Genomic DNA, 23,095 nt, shown 5'->3' on the forward strand with positions numbered 1-23,095 from the left:
CATCTGACAAAGGGCTAATATCCAGAATCTACAAAGAATTTAAACAAATTTATAAGAAAAAATCAAACAACCCCACCAAAAAGTGGGGAAAGGATATGAACAGACATTTCTCAAAAGACGGTATTTATGCAGCCAACAGACACATGAAAAAATGCTCATCATCAATGGTCATCAGAGAAATGCAAATCAAAACCACAATGAGATACCATCTCACACTAGTTAGAATGGCAATCATTAAAAAGTCAGGAAACAACAGGTGCCGGAGAGGATATGGAGAAACAGGAACGCTTTTACACTGTTGGTAGGAGTATAAACTAGTTCAACCATTGTGGAAGACAGTGTGGCAATTCCTCAAGGATCTAGAACTAGAAATACCATTTGACCCAGCCATCCCATTACTGGGTATATACTCAAAGGATTATAAATCATGCTACCATAAAGACATATGCACACGTATGTTTATTGTGGCACTATTCATAATAGCAAAGACTTGGAATCAACCCAAATGTCCATCAATGATAGACTGGATTAAGAAAATGTGGCACACATACACCATGGAACACTATGCAGCCATAAAAAGGGATGAGTTTATGTCCTTTGTAGGGACATGGATGAAGCTGGAAACCATTCTGAGCAAACTATCGCAAGGACAGAAAACCAAACACTGCATGTTCTCACTCACAGGTGGGAAGTGAACAACGAGAAAGAACACTTGGACACAGGTTGGGGAACATCACACAGTGGGGCCTGTCATATGGTGGGGGATGGGGGAGGGATGGCATTAAAAGAAATACCTACTGTAAATGACGAGTTAATGGGTGCAGCACACCAACATGGCACATGTACACATATGTAACAAACCTGCACGTTGCATACATGTATCCTAGAACTTAAAGTACAATTAAAAAAAAAAAAAAAGAACTTTTCTTTTGCAAAGATTTAATCAGCATACAATTTATAAGACTATCTTTGGTTTATGTCATTATGGTACTTTCAAATAGTTCTTAGAGTTTTATATTTTAGTCTTTTATATAATTAACCAAATAAAAACTTCCAGAGCTGCCCAAAGGACCTTGTATTACCTTTAAAATAAGACTTTAATATTTATTTTTAAAAGACAAACATGACCAATTGCTTACTTATAAAACGAAGGACTTTTGTGAAATCTTGCCACTTTTTAAAAGGTTGGATTTTGTTTCTTAGGTTGACTGATTTTTTTTTTTTTTTTGTATCTACAGGTATCTCTACTGTAAGTCTTAACTAGTACTTATGAAAGATCTCTGACCCTTCCCTTAGGTAACTACTGGCCTTATATGACCTTTGCTGTTTTCCCAATCCTGAGTGTTTCTTATCTAAAGCCTCCAAATTATATCTCAATGACTTTGTGGAGAAGGAAAAGGTGTCTCCATGTTAACTCAGGCATTCAGTCTACTTATTGGCAAGGTTGGACAGGAATTATTTGACCAGGATCTCTTCTTCAATTTTTAACTTGTTCACAGTATTAATTCAGATCTGTGGCTATGAAAGGGAACACTTTTTCAGAGTGGAACTGATCATTTTAGAAACAAACATGATCTAATTTGTATTTCAAAAAACTACATCACATTGAGAAACAGGATGGCCTGATGGGAAAAAGACTACATAAGGTACTAGAGTCTACTTCTGGAATGCCTGTTTTTTACTCTTTTCTTAGAATGAAGATGAAGACGACAACTTGTAATTAATACTGGAAGTTAAGAAATGAATCTGAGAGGGTTTGGGAGTGAAACAGGGACGCTTCCAGTGAGATCTGGCTACAGAAACATCTACATTTTAGTTCATAAGAAATATGAGCTTGGAACAGCATGTATATTGTAACTTAGGTAGATAAACTAGGTTAGTTGGTTAACTATGTCAGTATCTGTATTCTGAGGCTGAGAAGTTCACCTTTGTTTCTCTTCCACATGAGAAAGAATACTGCTTGGGATTTTTAAATATCAGTAGACATATAGTTAAAATCATAAGATAGTTAAAAGAAATTACTTTGTATTAGGCACACTTCTAAGTGCTAAGACCAATATAAGATGATCCAGACTTTAGTAGTCTAGGTGGGAACCACCGAATTTTAAGTAACCCCCGAGATTAGACTTGCTTAAGAAAAGATGATGAACGAGGAAAGAGGAGATATGGGAGAATATGACATTGAACTTGGACAACTACTTAGGATTCGGGAACCAATGGGAGGCGCTGTGGTGTGTGTGTGTGTGTGTGACTGCGTAAAGAAAGCGTTAGAAACAGTTCAGGCAGTATGGCATAGTGCTTAAGAGCATCACCTGGAGCCAGAAGGCCTAGATTCAATTCCTGGTTCCACTACTTTCAGCTGCAGAACCACTGGCAGGCCACAAACTCCCTTTGCTTTACTTTTTCCATCTGTAAATTGGGGATAATAGTACTTTTCTCAAAAGATTGCTGAGATGATTAGCTATAATGTTTATAGTAATTATTGCTGTTAACATTATCATAGTTACTTTTTTTTTTTTGAGATGGAGTTTTGCTCTTGTTGCCCAGGCTGGAGTGCGATGGCATGATCTCTGCTCACTGCAACCTCTGCCTCCCGGGTCCAAGCGATTCTGCTGCCTCAGCCTCCTGAGTAGCTGGGATTACAGGTGCCCACCATCACACCCAGCTAATTTTTTGTGTTTTTAGTAGAGACAGGGTTTTACCATGTTGGCCAGGCTGGTCTCAAACTCCTAAAGTCAGGTGATCCACCTGCCTTGGCCTCACAAAGTGCTGGGATCACAGGTGTGAGCCACCACACCCAGCCTACTATAGCTACTTTTGTACTTAATCCAAATCAAAAGTTTATACAGCCAAGTATGATTTCTGATTGGGAAAAGTGCCAATCTAATAAGCATTCTTCAAAACTACATTTTATTATTTTCATGTAGTAACTAAACAGCCTATAGGCAAATACTAGCATCCAGCACACGAATGACTGACTTCCTCCCCAGAAACCTGAATAAAGTACATTTGAAGTAAGAAGGAAGTGTCATTGGTAGACACAGAAAGAAATGAGAGACAAGAAACAAAGAAAAGGAAGACAGCACACGTCAGAGCTTTCAGGAACAAACATCAAGGCAAATTAAGTTTATATAAAAATGAAAGAGTAAAACTAATTTGAGAGGGTGCTTCTTATGTGAGAAACATCAGAGATGATATCTAGGCTCTTCCACATTGTTCAGAAAACAATCAGAATATTCACTTGTACATTCTGACCTTTTTTGCAGGAAGATGTTACATATTCAAGTTACTAGGTTTCTATGATTCTCTATCCTTATAACTTCAAAATGTTATTTTCAGAAATAAAATGTTCTTAAAGTTCAGATAAACCATATGCAATGTAAAAGATCCTTTCGGAAGACATTTTTCATCTTTTGTTGGCAAACTTAACTGCAAATTTTAAATTTTTTTGCCAACCTAGAGGACTTTCTCCTCTGCCATATTGGAGTTAAAGGGATTGTACTTTCTTTGTAAACAATACAATATATAAAACAACTATTTTCAAACATTAGAAAACTGGCAGCAAAAAAAATGTGATTCCTAAGAAAAGAAGGGAGCTATCCCTACAATTACCTGAAGGCACATACATTCTGAAGTACTGAGCAGGGGCGGGAGATCAGGACAGTCTCACTGAGTAGAGGAGAGAGAGATAAGTTCAGAAAGGCTGAGGCAATTTAGAAAATATAAGACAGTAATCAAAAGAGGAGGTGCCTAAGTAAAAACAAAGCCCCAGAAATCTGCATAGGGTGCCCTTGAATCTTTGTTGAACACTAAGCTGTTAATGCATAAAATGAGCCAAGAACAAGTGGGATGCTGTAAGTTAGACAATTCTCAGAGTTCACACAAGACAGGGAGATTTTGAACTCTAATCTGCTTAAGTGGAGAGTCCTCACTGATCACTAGGGGCATCCAGTAGAAGCCTCAAAAGGGATGTGCTTTAGCAGTAGGGTTAGAGGTTACTAGAGTTACTCTAGACTTCCGCTAACAAAGCATAAGAAAAGCCTTGAAAAAAAATCAAGTGGTAGGATCAACTACTTACCAGACAAAGCTCAATAATACTCTTTAAAAGAGGAAAATCAAATCCAGACACTGAATAACATAAAATTCACAATACCCAATATCCAATACAAAATTACTAGACTTCTAAGAGGCAGGAAAAAGTGTCAGGAAACTAGAAGAAAAAATAGCCAACAGAAAAGAGACCCAGAAACAAACAAATACTGAAATCTGTAAAATATGCTTAATATTAAGGACTTGAAAAAAATGAACATAATGAAGAAAAATACTAAAGAATTTTAAAACAAAGACCCAAAATGAACTGTTAGAGTGAAGGAAAAAAAGGATGGGATTGGGCCAGGCGTAGCGGCTCACGCCTGTAATCCCAGCACTTTGGGAGGCCAAGGCGGGCGGATCACGAGGCAGAAGATCAAGACCATCCCGGTTAACACAGTGAAACCCCATCTCTACTAAAAATACAAAAAATTAGCTGGGTGTGGTGTCGGGCACCTGTATCCCAGCTACTCGGGAGGCTGAGGCAGGAGAATGGCGTGAACCTGGGAGGCGGAGCTTATAGTGAGCCGATATCGCACCACTGCTCTCCAGCCTGGGTGACAGAGCATGGTTCTGTCTCAAAAAAAAAAAAGATGGGATTAATAGCAGATTAAAGAAAGGAAAAAGACCAGTAACTTGAAGCAAAGGAACTGTTCTATCGTGAACAGTGAAGCACAGAAAGAAAAAAAGGTTTTAAAAAATGGAACAATCTTAGTGACCCATAAAACAAAGCTTAGCACTCTAACATAATAAGGTTCACAGGGCAGGAAGCGGAAAGCAGCATTATTATTAATATTTTAAGAATTCATGGCCAAAATATTTTTTATTTTGACGGAAACTATAAATCCATAGATCAATGATGCTCAACCAACTCTGAACAGAATAAATATAAGAAAAGCATACCATGACACACCATAGTCAAACTGCCAAAATACAAGGATAAAACCTTGAAAATAGAGGAAAAAAAGACATGATATACACAAAATAACAATAACAGGAATTACCAGAAACTTCCCATGAGAAGTAAGGTCAAAAGATAATAGAATAAAATCATTAAACCACCCAAGGGAAAAAAACAAAAACAAAAAAAAAAACCACTACATAAAATTCTATATCAAGTAAAAGTATTCCTCAAAAACAAAGGCAGAGTATATTTTCAGACAAACAAAAGCTGAGAGAACTTGTTCCTAGCAGTAACCTGCACTACAAGAAATGTGAAAGGAGGCTCTTCGTGATGAAGAAAAATAATTTGAGATAGAAATTCAAATGTACGCAATGAAATACAAAGCACTGGGAATGGTAAATATATGGATAAATACACATTTTTACATAAATATCCATTTCTTATATTCCTTAAAAGTACTTTTAAATGATAACTGATTGCTTTAACAACAATAATAATAATGCGCTTTTCTAAATAATAATGTGGTGTTTTTAAGACATGTAGAAAATGTTGACAAAATAGCAAAATGGTTGAGGAGAGTTTATTGTTGTTAGAGTTCATATAAATATAGTGATATAATGTTATTTGAAAGTAGACTGTAATAAGGTAAAGACATATATTTTGACTCATAGGGCAACTAAGAAAAAAAAATTCAACAAAGAACTATAGCTAAAAAGCCAAAAGCAGAATAAAATGGAATACTATAAATAATACAATAGAAGGGAGGACAAAAGCAACAAAAACAAAAAGATGAAAAGAAAACAAATGGCAAAACAGTAAACAACTATATCAATAAATACATTCCTGTAAAGGGTAAAAACACATCAGTTAAAAGGTAGAGACTGTCAGAATCAACAAAAATGCTAAAACCAGCTATATGCAGTCTATGAAAAAAACATTTTAAATATAAAAGCACACATGCATTAAAAGTCAAAAAGTAGGAAAAGGTACACCTCTCCATCAACATGCTTTGCAGGTCTTTACCATGTTTTCAGAGATGCCCACAATCCTGGCACAAAAATCCTTTTTTCTTTTTTCCCAAGTGGTCCACTGCTCACTCTCAACAAATTAGGCAATTCACTTTTAACAATTTCTTAGCAGCTCAGTTTATAACACAGGCAAACCCACTCTATCTATTCAAAGCTCTAAGACAATACGATTTTCCTTTTAATTATTTTTCTTATCAACGTCTTCATTAAAAGCTATTATCTTTTCAAATATAAATTTAAGAACCAATGAAATTACCTGCCAGGTCTTCATGTTTCGATTCATTCTCATGTTCGTCATCAGTTAGTTCTACATTAGCTTGATTACTGGAAAAAATATTTATTCAATTTAGCATTACATGTTAAAATATATTCTCATGCAACTCTTTTATATACCTTTTAAAAAATCCCTAAAATTATACACGTCCTCTCTCAAGTCCTCTTGTTCTATCAAAAGCTAAAAATTTGGGAGCTTTAAGGAAAACGTTTTGAAAATAAAGCATCTTCGAAGCATACGATTAATTGTAGCTTGAAAGTAATACAAAGGAAAAAGATGCCCTATTTCCTAAATATACACAATTTTATTACTATGTGCATTTTACATGTCCAAATATTATCTTATGATCCTAGATATCCCTTCTACACTAAAGATTAGAAATTGACCACAAGCTATGAGAACCAGTGAAGTCCATACGAAAGCCAGAAAAAAATGCTAAGGTCAGCACTTACATGCTAATAAGCCATTTAATCCTGAAATGGAAGCTGAATAGAGCCTTAAAACAAAACCTAAGCAAGGGAACAAAGGAGCTTGAGTATGATTTAATTATATTGGATGTATTAGTTCATTTACTGCTTTCTCTCAAGCCAGGAATCAGTTCTACCTTTTCAGTCTATCAACCCTCTTTAGTGAGATCGTAAGAGAAACTATAAGACTATGTAATAATGATGAGAACTACAAACATCTAATATTGCATGTTCAATGCTATTCTGTACTTTGACCGGCCTGTTCTAGAGCAGAAATATCAATAATTAAGAATACTGTTAAGAAATAAGAAAATAGTTAAAAAAAAATGTAGGAAAGTGGCAAAAAGTTGTGGCCCACAAACCTGGCATGCTTAACCTGTATTGACACCGTTGGGAAAGGCAATGACCATAGGCCCTGAGTGTCTCTGCACATTCTTGCTGAATATGCCAAGAGTGCAAGACGCTGATCATTTTTCACCATGCCATTTGGGTAACATTTCCGACCAAAGAGCAGGCTTGTCTCCACTTTATAAAAGTAATACATTTTTCCAAGCTCAGTGTTCCTCTTCTGTAACACAGCCCACCGTGTGTGCATACATCAGTTATGGATCCTTTGCCTTGCCCTCAGCATACTCATAGGGCATGGGGAACCAATGCAAACAAATGCGACACTCAGGTACTGCCTTTATTCTTTAATTCTGACCCAGAAATCTTCTGTCTATTGTCAACATCATAAAACTGGAAGACTAGCTTGTTAGCTTGCCAAGTAGGGTAAAAATCTCAGACCCTGAAAAGTTCATGATGATAAATGCATTTCTTTATCCACTGTCTATAAAAAACTAATCATCCTCCAGAGTCTAGGCACTCCAATAATCAGAGATTATGATTCTCCTGACCCTGAACTTAATTATACCTTTGTGATCTCAAAATCCTAAATAAAATCGTAATCTGCTTTCCATTCATAATTTTAAGAATTACATGGATAACTAAATAAGGGCATTGAAGACCTCAGGTTTCAAAGGTCTTGAGAATGGCAATGGTCTAGTGTAATAAAGAGAGGATCAGCTCAGTGAACTAGTGGGATTCCTAGAATAAATGAGGTTTCCCAATAAGCATCAGGGTCAACCATACAGAGGTTAAGACACAGATCAAATTTGTCTTTGCTCCTTGGTTCCCACTTGCCTTTCTGTTATATTTTTTCCTGAGTTTATAATAGTAACCTGGACTCTCTTATTTATCTGTGGAAAATGACTTAATAAATTACTTTCCTAGTAAGGACTTCTTGGCAATGTACTATTAGTCTCCATAGCATGAAATTTCAGACTTTGGAGGCAGCATGGGCTCTCAAATACAAAGAAACATATTCTATTCACACATAAGAAAAACCCTAACTGTAAAATGAACAGATAACAGATTTAAAAAATAAGATTTAATTTTGCCTGTTATATAATGTTTACCTATTTAAAATCATGCATATATCAGCCTTCCAAAAAACACAGAAAACATAAAAATCATCAACAGTTTACACTGTACTTTACCTATGTAAAGCTTTAAAATGTGTAGAGTCATTAGAATCCAATTCCTTATTTAATCTCGAATAATCAATGGAAGATGTCAAGCCTTTCTCAAGCCTGGCAAAAAATTGTTCTTTCTCCTCTTGTTCTTCTAATGTGTCCATTCCCACTCCGAGAACACTATGGTTGAGCTCAGCAACTACTAGTTCTAAATGGAAAGCACAAATATATTTTAGTAATATATAGAATTTTGAAAACATTGATTTGAATGATGCATTTACTGACATTATGTAGTAAATTTAAAAAATTTTACAAATATTTACTCTCTTACTCATCAAATATGAATTCATATTAATATGTAAGGTTTAAAGCTTCTCTAGAATGATAATTCTAAACCTGTAGGAAGATATTAAATCCGTCTACATGCTTCAGTAAAGGAGGCTTCAAGATAGTTAACTTTTGTAATTCTGAATATAAGCATAAAAATTAATGATTGACCAACTCATATCCCTTGCATTTCTTACCATTTGTTTCTAAGCTATCAGTACTTAAGAGAGAGGTTCCACTGCTCTTAAGAAATTGAATCTTTTCAGCAGACTCCTCTTCTATTTCCGTAACAGGTTGAGAAGTCTTCTTTGTTTTCAAATAGCTCACATTTGTTCCAAGCGGTCCTAGGAACACAATTTAATACAGATGAACATTTATGTTCAAAGAATTGTTTTGACCACTATGACAACACAATAATGATGTTATACTAATTTTATGCACAGAACCTACAAAATAAATCTGCTCTATTAAATAAAAATCCATCAGACCTAACACTCAGAGAAGAAAGATTATAATTCTATTTGGTGGCACTGTATCATATTAAATAGAATACTTCAAAGGGTTGAACCATACAAAAATTTTTTTTAATCACTTTGAAGCCCAAGTACTTAATACGGTATACCATCCCACTTTTAAGAATATCTTCTGCCTCGTTCCCTCTGTTCTTTACATTTCTCAGAGGGTTTTTGTTGCGCAACTCTTAACACTATTGGAAATAGACTGTGGGCGGCATGAATCAGTATAACAAAATACAAGGGGGCAAAGTAGGTACAATTAAAAACCTACTAGGCTAGACAGAAGCCTTCGTTAGTGTAAATATCATTTCAAAAAATAGACGGAAATAGTTAAAGCTCTTTCAAAGTCATTATTTCTAAAACAATGGAATCAGTGGCTCACTGCAGGAGAGGTTCTCATGCCAGGATATGTGCATATTGTTGGGGACAGGAGGGTATTATAGTCTCTCACAGCATTCAGGAATTTGAAATTTTCTCTAAGGCTAATATATATTAAGCATATTAAAAGTGTTTTATGACTGATTAGATGTTTGATGATACTAAGAAATTATTATAGATATTTCTTAGACAATATTTTTTGGTTATATTTTAAAAAGAGAGTACTTATTTTCAGAGATACTTTGAAATATATGTGGAGAGAACTGATATGCTGTTGGAGATTTGTTTCAGTATAATCCTGAGTGTTGGAAGGTGGAAAATAAGAGAGAATATTGATGAAAAATGATTGGCCATGAGTTAATAACAACTGTTGCAGCTAGGCAATGGGTACACAGGAGTATGTGGTACTTATGTATATGTTTGAATTTTTTCATAATAAGAAGTTTCAAAAATGTTCTATGAATCCTGGGTGAAAAAGTATAACTGATGTTTATGTAGAAAAAGTTCTGAGTATTATTTACTTTATTCAAATTTTTTGACAAACTATGTGCCTAGAACATTGTTAGTGCCAGCTATACAATGAAGTCCTTTACCATCATGAAGGTTAAAATCTAACAGGAGGAGACAATCGACAGCAAATATTCATGGGTGCCTACTACACACCAGGCATTGTTCTAAATGCTGGGGCTTCATCAGTGAACAAAAAAGAAAAAAATCCCTGCTCATTCATGTGATTTGAGGGAGGCAACAAGTAAAATAAGTACATTGCAATTAAATAGTACATTAGAAAACAGTTAAGTGCCAAGAAGAAAAATAAAATGAGAAAGAGGAACAGAGAATGCAGGAATGGAGGGCACTACAACTTTAAAAAGGATGGTCAGGAAGGCCTTCACTGAGAAGTTAACACATGAGCTATGGCTTGGTGGGGGTGAGGGACCAATCTACATGAATACATGGGGGAAGAGTGTTTAAGGAGGAGGAAAGAAGTGTAAAGCCTCTAAGGCAGGAAAATACCTAGGCATGTATGAAGAGAAAGGAGGCCCAATGTAGTGATATTGGCATAAGCAAGAGAAAGGTAGTCTAAGTTGGGAGGTCAGAAAAGTCAGGGTGTAGAACTGACGTGGGTGGTAGCTTGAATGAAGGTCATCAGCTTTTCTAACAAGTGAAATGAGAAGCTATTAGAGGGAGGAAAGGAGGTGGCTATGATGTGGTAGGCAAGATTTTTTGGTGTAAAGAAGTTTAAGGAACTCAGAAGTCAGGTTATTAGAGGCAACAGCTATGTTGTTAATGTAGTCACCAATAATTAGACAAGAGAATTGGAGACTCACAGTGAAACAGCAGCTTAAATCTTTGAGGAATAAGAAGGAATAACCGGGAGTTCAGTAGATAACTGCAACAAAGAAACATAGTAGGTAGGTGGCCTGATGGCAAGGTTCATAAGGAGATTGGAGGGAGAACAGTCTAGAAACAGCAATGAACAATAACCTACTCCTTTTCCAAGTCTAATGGAACAAGAGACGTGGTAAAGAAAACAGTAATCATTGGAGGTTACCAGAGAAGCAGCACTGTTCATAGAGCAAAGTTAAATGTGAATTATAACTGCTTTGAAGGAATTATATAAGATTAATTGGGGGGATATACCAAGACAGGAAAATCCAAGAATATTTCCATGAGGAAGTAACATTTCTGCTAAGATGTGAAGAAGGAGCAGGAAATAACTAGGTGAACTAGGTCAGGGAGACCAGTACAGGCAGGGGACATAGTAGGTACAGAAGCATGACAATGGGAAGGGCAGGCCACATTTGCAGATGCAAGAAGGCCAGTGAGACTGGACTCAGACGGTGAGGGCAAGCCTAAGGGGAAATAAGCTCACAGCAAGAAGTCAATGGTTAGATCATGCTCATCCTCATAGGCCAGGCACACGGCCTTGCTCTGTATTACAAGAGCACTAGAAAAAACTGGTAAAGTTATACAGTATCAAAATTTCCTCATTTTAACAGTATATATTTGTTGTAAAAAACTGATATATGGAAAAGGTAAGTAATTATAATGAGTAATGTTTTGTTTTGTTTTTTGCTTTTAATATTCTTTTATTCTTTGTTTTCTTCAAAACCAGATGACTGAAAATGTGTGCTATAAATATTAAGATTAGAAAAAAACATCACTTTTGGTTAGAAGGAAGCCTTATTAAGTCACGAATTCTGACTTCAATTTCCTAATTAGTGTCCTCTTGGAAAAGGCTAAGAATCAATTTATTTTATGCCTTTCTGCGAATAATGGTTTTACTGGATCAAATAATAACCTCCATAAGCTGTAAAAAATCAAGAGATAGATTCACAGATGCTTCAAATGCAAAAGTATATGCTAAGTTGGTGTGCTGTGGTGGCAACATGTCCAGGGTGTCACCCTGGCTCTAAAGCAGGACTCGGTGTTATAGCTCACACTAACCAAGCTCACAAGAGATTAATGTAACAGAAATAAAGATCCAGTTTAGTTATTTACAATAAAGAATACAATCAGCAAGAGGATGAGATAGTTTCACCTTCTAAGCCGACCATTTTATTCCTATGGCAACCGGGAAACAGGCAAAATTATAATGTAAAAGTTGCTCACCGTTAATGTTTAATGGTACCTGTCTTAAGACTAGTAATGCATTCCTCTTCTCAAGAGGGGTGTTGAATTCTCCCTCAGAAGGTTCTACACTCTTGATACAGGAATCATGTCTTGGCTTTTTATACTAATGCCTAGTATTTAGAACATAATATGAACTCAGTAAACATTTGCTTGAATCAGGGACCAGGTTATTCCTGTGGGCAGGGAAACCTCCCTCTGTTTAAGTTGACATTGCCAAAGTTTGCTTCTTGACTACCCTTCTTTCCTTCTTTCACTAATCAAATCTATTTTTGATACATTTAAAAAATTATTAATACCATCAATCAGGTTACATGTGAATACTTTTGGTCTAGGAGCTATTCTTTTCCTGTAGGATTAGGCTGTATATATCTGCTCTGATTCATTATCTTCTAGACAAAAGGCTTTATATCCCAAATCTTTGTCAACAATTCCAACAGTACTTCATCTTATAATATCCTTTTCAAGCATTAAAAGCAGGGAGAGATTCTAAAACATTATTCTTCACTACAAAGTTCAGCATGTTGCATAAGAATTTATAAAAAACACACTGAATTTTTCAATAAGGAATTTCTTTAAACTACAGTATTAGAAAGAACAGAGAAGTGACTGTCAAATCTACTTTAATATGCATTTATTAAACAAATGTATCACTTAATGTTGAGGGTCAGGGGATATAAGGACAAAGAAGGGTTTCCTACCCTCACAAAACTCCCAACCTCAGGAGTTGTCCTATAGGTTACAACTATCAACACAATGTGTAAGTGTTACTATGGTGTTCTGACATCAAAATGAAGGAGAAACTAATTGTGACAAGAGAGCTAGAAGATAGGGTGAAGGACTGCAAAAAGTGGTGATGTTAGGCTTTAATGGGCAAGAAGGATGAGAGGAAAGGCATTCTAATGGCAAGGAAGCATGAGATAATGCACAGAGGCAGGGAGGCCTATGGTGTTTCCAGGAAATGAGGAATGATTTAGTATGGCTAGAACACACGAGAAGGCAGGGTTCCAGTCAGATCATGCAGAGCCTTAATTATGACATGAATTCAGGCTCAATTTTTATGGGGGGGGGAGTCCATATGTAAATTTTTTCCCTAGAGATCCAGAAAGTCTATCATTTTAAAAATTGTGCTTAACACTGATCCACAAATGGTATGAACGTAGGTACTGAAATAGAAGCAGTCAGGGTTGTTGACAGATATGGCAGTATCATATATAGTAAACCCATCAGGCCAGGTGTGGTGGCTCATGCTTGTAATCCCAGTGTTTTGGGAGGCCAAGGTGGGAGGACTGCTTGAGGCAAGTTTGAGATCAGCCTGGGCAACATAGTGAGAGACCCTATCTCTACAATAAATACAAAAAAATTAGACAGGCATGTTGGCATGTACCTGTAGTTCTAGCTACTCAGAAAGCTGAGGTGGGAATATTGCTTGAGTCCAGGAATTTGAAGTTACAATGAGCTATGATTGTGTTACTGCCCTTCAGCCTGGGTATATCATATACACATATATATGAGACATACATATATGTATATGAGACATATATATGAGACATATATATATATATAGCAAATTTTTTTACTACTGTCATTAACAAACTGTGATACCAAAGTCTATAGGTTACTTTTCCCAGTGCAATGACATTAATATACTGCCAGAATATCTTATTAAATCACATTAAATCAATTTATCATTAAATATAATAAATATACCTGAATTGTCACCTTAATTTGAGTAAATATAAATTATCTCTATGTAAAATAAGCTGATAATGTTATAACACAGATTCTCAATTACATAATAAATACATAATAAAATACTAGTTATATGAAAATCAATTCAAACTTCAAAAATCCACACTATTAGTATTATTTCTTTATTTATAGTGAAGTAACAAAATACAGGTCTTGACTGACCCCTTGTGGTCAAATAATTTGAAACTAAAAATCAGCAACATTTACCATCATCTTTAAAATCATCTTCAGTTATCCACCAAGGCACTGTATCTTTCTTCTTCATTTCTTTTTTAGATTGTCTAGCTGTTTTGTCTGAATTTTCAAAAGAATCATCTGAAAGCTGAATTAGATATAAGATAGTGAATTTGAAAACACAGTGTAAATTCAAGAATTTCAGATTCATCATTAAGCATGTTTCTATTAGTTCGCTCACAGTTCAGCTATCACATAGATAAATAACATTCTCACCAATAATGTGTAAGTTCATAGCCACAAGCCTATTTGGCCAAAATAAGTTAAAAATAAGACATACATCTCTGAGCATCAATTTCATAATTAAACAAGTAAACTAGGAGAGTAACAACAAAGACAAAACTTGATCAAGAATTTTTTTCAGGAAAGAAAAAATAGGAGGATACAATCCTGTCTTCTAAACATTCTCTAGGGTTTAAGAATAAATAATGGCTGAACAAAATTGCATAGCACCATTCTAGAAACAGAATTTCAAGAAAAGGAAGAACTGAGTTTCAGGGTGTAAAGAGGAGAATGAAATTGACCAGAAAAATCAGCATATTTTTTCAGCGATTGATAAACGCTTATTTGCTTTTTTCTACTCTTCCAAACCAAATTTTACTACACTCCTAAATCTCATGCTCTAACCTCAATACCACCCCCTACCACCTAGCCAGTAACTTGGTCACCCTTTTCTCTGAGAGATAAAAAACCTTCAAACACCACCCACCTCACTCCACTACTAAACTGTGAAGTAGTAGTGAAGGTACTTCCTTCGTCTCTCAGACAACACAATCCTTTCCTCCACTCTAAGCAGAACTTCTCTAGGTTCTTCCTTCCTCGGTTATCCCATTTGATTTCTGTATGTTCACTCCCTTCTCTCTCTACTCCCCTCCCTTCCCTCTGATTATATATCGGCTCAGCACTGCATCTCCATTGCCTAGCACAGTACCAGGCACAATTGTGGAATGAAAAATGAATATTTACTCAACTTTGAAAAAAAAAAAAAGTAAAACAAAACAAAAAAATTCCTTATCCCTATATCCCTTCTATTCTACCTATCACATTTCCTTGACACACTAACTCCTTGAGTTCACTTAACCGCTTATAATCTGGTTCCCATCCAAAACAGCTCTCCTCCAGGCACCAAAGGACTCCGAAATGCCACGAACAAAGTACCACTGTCAGTTATCCTCCCTGATCACATCATGGAATTTGCTACTGGTGATCAACTCTTACTCTTACTTCTTGAAACTCTCTACCTTGACTTTAGTAGCATCACTTCCTCTGGGTTATTCTTCAGATCTGTGGCTACTCCCACCCATCTATTTTAATAGCTTTTGGCTTTTTGCCCATTTATTTAGCAGGAGACTTCTCCAGGACTCTGCTCTTGATCCTTTTTCAATTTCATTCTACATTACTTTTTCTGGAAAAGAAATCAACATTTACTACATGCCTGCTCTATGTCAGGATCTACACTCAGGTTAACTCACTTAATCTTTAAACAACCCTGCAGAAATTTACTCATGGTGAAACTGAAGCTCTAAGAGGTTAAAGCAACTTGCCCAAATTGCTACTGTTAGTAAGTGTTACGAAGTGACATTTAAACCCATGTCTGACTAACTCCTGTCCACTTTCCACTATGCTATGTAGTTCCCCAACTAGAATATTGTTATCTGAGTGACCTTTTAAACTTCTAAAATGACAGCAGGCACACCCATGTGCATGCGCCCCCGCACCCCCCCAACACACTTCCACTTGCCAAACAAAAAACTCTACCTTAGTGACTTGAAGAATGTCAATTTTCAAATGTTCAAGAAGAACTTACTGCCTTCATTAACAACCAGGTAGGAAGACAGGAGGAGGGAAGAAAAATCATTCCTTATCTCATCTGAATTTCTGAAATTAACTGTATCACTTTTCATTTTCTCTCTAAACTTCAGTATCACCTTGAGGTGTTCCATTTCTCTCTCCTCCCATTTTGTCAGTTTATTTATCTGTAACATAGGCATGGTACCACTGACCTTGTAGGGCCATGACAAAGAAGAGAAAAAAAAAAATGAAGATTTCTAATACATGATAAGTGTTTTTACTTTGAACAACCTTCCACAGTGCTTCCCAGCACTTTCATTAATTATTTTTAATCAATATGACTAATTAAAAATAAAACAAAACAGGCCGGGCGCGGTGGCTCACACCTATAATCCCAGCACTTTGGGAGGCTGAGGTGGGCAGATCACAAGGTCAGGAGTTTCAGACCAGCCTGCCAACATGGTGAAACCACATCTCTACTAAAAATAGAAAAATTAGCTGGGCGTAGTGGTGCGTGCCTGTAATCCCAGCTACTCAGGAGGTTGAGGCAGGATAATCACTTGAACCTGGGAGGCAGAGGTTGCAGTGAGCCAAGACTGCGCCACTGCACTCCAGCCTGGGTGACAGATCAAGGCTCTGTCTCAAGAAATAAATAATAAATAAATAAATAAATAAAATTAAAATTAAATAAACAGAAAACACAATAAAAAAGCTGATTCTCAGATATAACAGTTGTTGGCAATGATATGGAGAAACTGGAACTCTGGGCTGGGTGCAGTGGCTCACACCTATAATCCCAGCACTTTGAGAGGCCGAGGTGGGCAGATCACTTGAGGTCAGGTGTTCGGGACCAGACTGGCCCAAATGGTGAAACCCCAACTCTACTAAAAGCACAAAAGTTAGCTGGGCGTGGTGGCAGGCACCCGTAATCTCAGCAATTCAGGAGGGTGAGGCATGGAAATTGCTTGAGCCCAAAGGCAGAAGTTGCAGTCAGCCAAGACTGCACCATAGCACCCCAGCCTGGACAACAGAGCAAGATTCAGTCCCCCACTACAAAAAAAAAAAAAAAAAAGAAATTGGAACTCTGATAAACTAATACACTACTAGTGGAAATGTAAAATAGCACAGCCATTTTAGAAAATAGGCAAACACACAGCTATCATATGATACAGCAATTTCACTCTTTGGCATATACACAAGAGGAACAAAAACACATCCACACAAAAACTTGTACATGATCATTCACAGCAGCATTGTTCGTAACTGCCAAAAGTGGAAAGAACCCAGATGTCCTTCAACTGATAGGTGGAAAAACAAAATGTGGTACATCTACACCATGAAATATTACTTAGCTATAAAAAGAAATGAAGTGTTAATACATACTATGACATGGATGAACCTTGAAAACATCATGCTAAGTACAAGAAGCCAGACCCAAAGGGCCCCATAATACATAATTCCATTTCTACGACATGTCTGTAACAGGCAAATATTTAGAGACAGAAATCAGATTAGTAGTTGCCTAAGGCTAGGGAAGGGGGAAGGAGGAGATGGAGTAACTACCAACAGCTATGGGATTTCTTTCTGGGGTGATAAAAATTCCTACAATTGATTGTGGTGATGGTTACATAACTCTGAAACCACAGAACTGCACATTTAAAATGGGTAAATTAAATGGTTTGTGAATTATGTCTCAATAAAGCTATTTTTAAACAGCTGGTTACCACTACTCTCCTAAAAACAGAGAGATATAAACTGTCTTTGAATAAACTGAACAATAATTTATCAAAGTGAGAAAAGTTAGCATGACTCTAAAATCATGACTTCCATAGTAAAAAAAAAAATGACACAATGCAACTGAGGATGGATATAAGAGGGAGAGGCAGAGACAGAAGGGTGGGGGAAGGAGAGTGTTGGAGAATGTGTGTGCTAGAAGGGTGGTAAATGAGTGAAGAATAAAAATATCTTCTAAATGGCCTGTTCTGCTATCTTTTACAGTACAAATCATTCTTACAAATTTAATTTTCAAAATGTGTCTGTATTTGAAATTTTAAAAAATCAACTTTTCACATGGTAAATGAAACTTATTCCAACTGCCTAATTACATCTTGGCAATAGGTAGATGCTTTTTAAAATCCTTAAAACAATCCTACAAAGAAGGCATTATTTTCCATGAGACAGACAATGAAAGTGAAGTTTTCTGTGCCACATTAAACTCTCCCTTTTTTATTAACAAGAATGTATGACATATAATAGCTTAAAATGTGACTCTCTTGAATGAGCTACAAGGCCCCTCCATTTATATAGAGTTATGCATTGCTTAATTATGGGGATATGTTCAGAGAAATAGGATTTCATCATAGGAGCATCATAGAGTGTATTTACACAAACCTAGATGGCTCCATGGTACAGCCTACTCCACACCTAGGCTATATGGTATATAGCTTATTGCTCCTAGGCTACAAAGCTGTTCGGTACTGTACTGTACCAAATCCTGCAGACAACTGTAACACAATGGCAAGCATTTGTGTATCTAAACAAAGAAAAGCTACAGTAAACATATGGTACAAAAGATTAAGGTACACCTTTATAGGGCAGCCCCATTATAATCTTATGGAACCATTGTTGTATATGTGGTCTGTTGCTGACCAAAACATCTTTATGAGGTGCATGACTGTACAGAGAATGTGGTATGACCATTTAATGTACTCATTCAAATATTTATTATTTATTAGGTACTGTACATATAGTAATGAACATGTTGATATATAATAGCAATGAACATAGAGTCATCACATTACAGACTATACATTCTTATAATGGGAAGCAAAAAACAGACCCATACAAGAAAAATAATTAATGTGCTAAGTGCTATAAAAAGAATTAAATACATACTAGACTAAGAAGTGACTTCGTGGTTACCTTTTACTGGATAAACAGAAGAAGCCTCTCTGAAGTGGTGATATTTAAGTTAAGATTTTCACCAGCCAGGTAAAGAGTAAGGGAGGAGCATTATTGGCAGAGGGAACAGTGAGTGCAAAGCTCCTAAGGTGAAATGAGCTTGAAATGTCTGGGAGAGAAAAAAGGCCACTGTGGAATAAATAAAGTGTATGAAAGAGGAATATGAAGGCAGTGAGACAGGTAAGAGCGAAATCATGAAAGGCTTTAAAATCATGGTAAGGAGTTTGGTTTTTCTTTCTACATGTGATGGGAGACCAACAGAGTCTTTTACTGGGGAGGAACAGAGTCTGGCTGCAATGTGGTAAAAGGAATGCTGGGCCATGAGTTGGGAACTGCTGCAATAGCCCCGTTGAGATGATGGCACTGAACTAGCAGTGGCAGAAAGGGGACAGAGCTAGAGGGATGACGGGAATTGAGAGTTTGGTGATGGACTAACTGTATCTTCGAGGTGACAGAATTGAAGGATGAGTCTTTTGAGACAAATTTGACAACACAGTTTTGAAAAATATAAACTTACCTCTTTCATAAACTGTTCAAACTCTTCATCTAGCTCTTCTTGGGAATAGTTAGCCATAGTCAACAATTTTGACCTCCCAAAGTAAACATTCTGAAGTATCTCAAACATTGGAAACACTAAATGACAAGAGACATAAACATCTTTTGAGGAAATCCATCACATCATGAACACGGGAAGACCTAAACTTCAGACATTTGTTATGATTCAGTATACGTGTACATTTTTTTTTTTTTTTTAACCAGTAAGCTGGTCAAGAGATTCCTAATTCATTAAGCAAACCGATTTGGAAAATCAGCTTTGACAGGATGTCTTGTACTCAACGTTCAGAATTATGTTTTCATCTGTTAACATCCAATTGTTAAAGAGTGGTCTCTACTATATTTCCCAAACCTATGTTTGTGTGCATGTGTTAATTAGTACCTCTCAAACACAAACCAGGTCCTCACAGGGAATCTTAAAAACTAGAAGTTAGCAAACCAAAGTACTGTTTCTTTCTTGCAAAGCACATAACTGTGCTGCCTTATCACTCGGCTCGTTATTTTACCAATCCATAGTAATAGTTTCGTAAAGCAGACTGCACAGTTTCGTAAAGCAGACTGTATCCAGATACGGGGATGTTTCAAAATGTACACAAATAGAATTTAGTAAGAATTAGTAATTTAGTCAAAATACTTACAGAATACTTAGAGTTAATGGAGTACACAAATCAGTACCATGCTTCTTTTGAAGCGAGGGAAGACCGACAAAAACTATGCGCTGAACACAAGCCGAATCCAGTGATTTGCAACGGAAAGCGTTTCCCTAGACACCTAACGAACCCAACCGTGGGTCGACCCCCAGCTCCTGAACTCCCTAGAGCAGCTCAAATCCCAGCTTTCTTTTGTAGAGATGGGGGAGGGGAAGAGGGCTTGCAGACCCAAGACAATACCCTCCCCATTGTGCAGAATAACACCTCTTCCCCTCATTAGCACTTTCGATCAGTTCAGGGTAAGTGCGGTTAAGGTCATGGCCTGAATAGCTTGGTCAGAGGTAGACTCCACCAAAAGCTTCTCAAGCCTGGCTGCGACCCCGTCCCCGGAAGCGCCGGTTCGGGAATTACAGGGAAGACAAAGACGCATTAGCCGTGGGCTCCAGGCGGAGAAGGGAAATGACCCGGAAAACTAAAGCCCTTCGGTCGAGTATGAAGCACGGCCTCGCCCAGGACGATTTGTGTGGGAAACCAGCGTTCACAACTTACCACCTACCTCTGCCTCCCAATTCCGCGCTTTCCCGGAAGGTCTGTGCGGGTCAGCCAGTTGTCAGGGTAACAAACTTCAGCTGCCGGGTTCTGGAGTCACATGACCAGGGCTGGTCACGTGGGCCGTGGGTTTCCCAATGCCTTTACAAGCGAAGGTCGGAATAACGAAGGCTCAGAAAGACTCTCTAGTGGCTAAACCTTCGCTGCTGCAGTAAAATGCCTTTCCTTCACTGGCTTTCTCTACGTTCCTTAGAAAAGAGGACGGCGGCAAACCGGTTACTGTAGAAGCGAGACGGAGGCTTCCAGCGGATTGGGGGTCGCGGTGGTTGTAGGCCAGTCCATGGCTTTCTGGGAAATGTAGTTTAGCTCCCCTGATGCTTGTGTTTCCGCACTCCGCCTCCCCCACACTTGTCATTCGAGCGCTCTCTTTTTACAAGGGGCAATTTTGAAGAGATTGAATTTCTTGGATTTATTTGGCATGCAAAGACCTGTGTAGGCGTTGTGAGAGAAACACAAACCTGTGAGGAAAAAAAACTGTCGTTTAGATGGGGACTCTGTTCCACCACCTAGTGGGCAAGAAATCAAAAATACACAAACAGCAAGGTTCTTACTAAGTTATTGCTCCTGGCCTCACAGCTTCTCTGTGGCTTCCCGCTACCCCTACTTTTCAAAACTCCAGTCTTTACTGGCATTTCACAATTACTGCCTTGGATTTTGTTTTCTATTTATTTTCTTTTTTCGAAGCATACAACGTTGGCTGAAGTTTCAGAGGACAGCATTTAGCATAGTGTAAGTAAAATCTACAACAGCTGCAGATGTTGCTGATGGTAGACTTAGTTCAGGACCTCATCTTTAGCTAGAACTGTTTATTCAAGTCTTTTTTGCAATCCAAATATGTACAAACCAGGAGCTGTGGACTATGATGCACATATGAATAATAAAATTATCTTAAGCTAGCATTTATTGAGAAGTTGACTTCCTGCCACCTTCTATCAAAGACTTATCTTCCCACGTATGATCTAGAGCCTTTACACATTCTTCTTCTCACTGATCTTGTTCCACTGGTCATTTCTCCATAATCTTTCGACTTCTGGCTGGCTGTGGGATTTTTCCTAACAGCATTTGAACATGCCTTGAGATCCCCACCTAAAACATCACTTCAGACACACACTCTTCATTCTATTATTTCCCATTGGTTGAAACGATCTCCCTCCTTACCTTACTTGCCAATCTTTTCTGAGGAATTATTTCCACTTTAGCTCCCTTTCGTCAGACCTTTGAATCCTGTCTCTGTATGTGTAAGTGTACATATATGACAGCATTTTATTTGACCTCCTGTTACTATTTGAAACACTTGTCCCTTCTCTCTTTCTTGGTTTTTCTTTCACATTTATAGCCTCCTGTCAAGGGTTTTCACTGTCTCCATCTATCGTGGCTGACCTCTAAATGTTAGAATTTCTTTGCTTTTCTTCTTTTTCTTTTTTTCTTATTCTTTTGTTTTCTTTTCTTTCTTTCTTTTTTTGAGACGGAGTCTTGCTCTGTCACCCACGCTGGAGTGCAATGGTGTGATCTCGGCTCACTGCAACCTCCACCTCCTGAGTTCAAGTGATTCTCCTGCCTCAGCCTCCCGAGTAACTGGGATTACAGGTGCCCACCACCACACCTGGCTAATTTTGTGTTTTTAGTAGAGACGGGGTTTCACCATGTTAGTCAGGCTAGTCTTGAACTCCTGATCTGCCCACCCTGGCTTCCCAAAGTGTTGGGATTACAGGCGTGAGCCACTGCACCTGGCTAATGTTAGAATTTCTTAGGGGTTATTTCTGCACTCTTATTCTGTCACACTTTATGGTATTTCCATACACCTACTCATTCAAGACAGAAATCTAGGAGTTCTCTCTCTACCATATTTTATTCATCAAGACTTGTCAGTGCTACCTCCAAAATGTGTCTCTATTCTGTTCATTTTACATCTTAATTACTAATGACAGAGGCATCTTTTCCTCTTGTCTGAACTGTCTCACTAGCCTTCTAACAAGTTTCTCTATTTCAGCTCCTATCCTCTTCTAATCCATTGTCTACACAATAGAAAATGTGATAATTTGAAAATGTGATAATTTGAAAATGTAAATCAGGTTATTCCATTGCTTAAAATCCTATAATGATTTCTCACCGTACTTGGACTAAAATCCAAATATCTACAAGGACTTGTATGATATGGTTGGCACTACTCTCTTCTACAGCCTCCTCTCACCCCCACTCACCAAGGCATGCGGAATTATTTGCAGCTCTGGTACAGAGTTCAATCCTATTGAGGTTAGAATTGAAGCTTTGGTATAAGGAGTGGAGGATGTATGTTACTGTGTTTAAAGAGTGAATAATTATTTTATCTCTATGCATAAACCTACAGCACTTATGCTTTATAGGATCCAGGAGTTTGTTATACGGAATTGTGGTAGGGATGTCACTAAATTTTTGG

The 23,095-nt window shown here is 37.3% G+C and overlaps 1 protein-coding gene across 1 annotated transcript in view; it reads right to left on the reverse strand.

Annotated features, from left to right (window-relative positions):
- LOC108533118 (centrosomal protein of 162 kDa) overlaps positions 1-20,640 on the reverse strand; it is a gene marked incomplete at its 3' end in the record, with an annotated part of 60,178 nt that extends 39,538 nt beyond the window's left edge. Inside the window, exons 1-6 of the mRNA XM_017877510.1 lie at positions 20,620-20,640; positions 19,383-19,498; positions 14,087-14,201; positions 8,801-8,947; positions 8,301-8,484; positions 6,278-6,345 (exon numbers count right to left, since the gene is read on the reverse strand). Coding sequence (XP_017732999.1) covers positions 6,278-6,345; positions 8,301-8,484; positions 8,801-8,947; positions 14,087-14,201; positions 19,383-19,490 — 622 coding nt within the window. The remainder of the gene's footprint in view (positions 1-6,277; positions 6,346-8,300; positions 8,485-8,800; positions 8,948-14,086; positions 14,202-19,382; positions 19,499-20,619) is intronic.
- Between the last annotated feature and the right edge of the window lie 2,455 nt (positions 20,641-23,095).

The sequence above is a fragment of the Rhinopithecus bieti genome, unplaced genomic scaffold, assembly GCF_001698545.2.
Source record: "Rhinopithecus bieti isolate Rb0 unplaced genomic scaffold, ASM169854v2 scaffold_10716, whole genome shotgun sequence".
Classification (NCBI taxonomy): domain Eukaryota; kingdom Metazoa; phylum Chordata; class Mammalia; order Primates; family Cercopithecidae; genus Rhinopithecus; species Rhinopithecus bieti.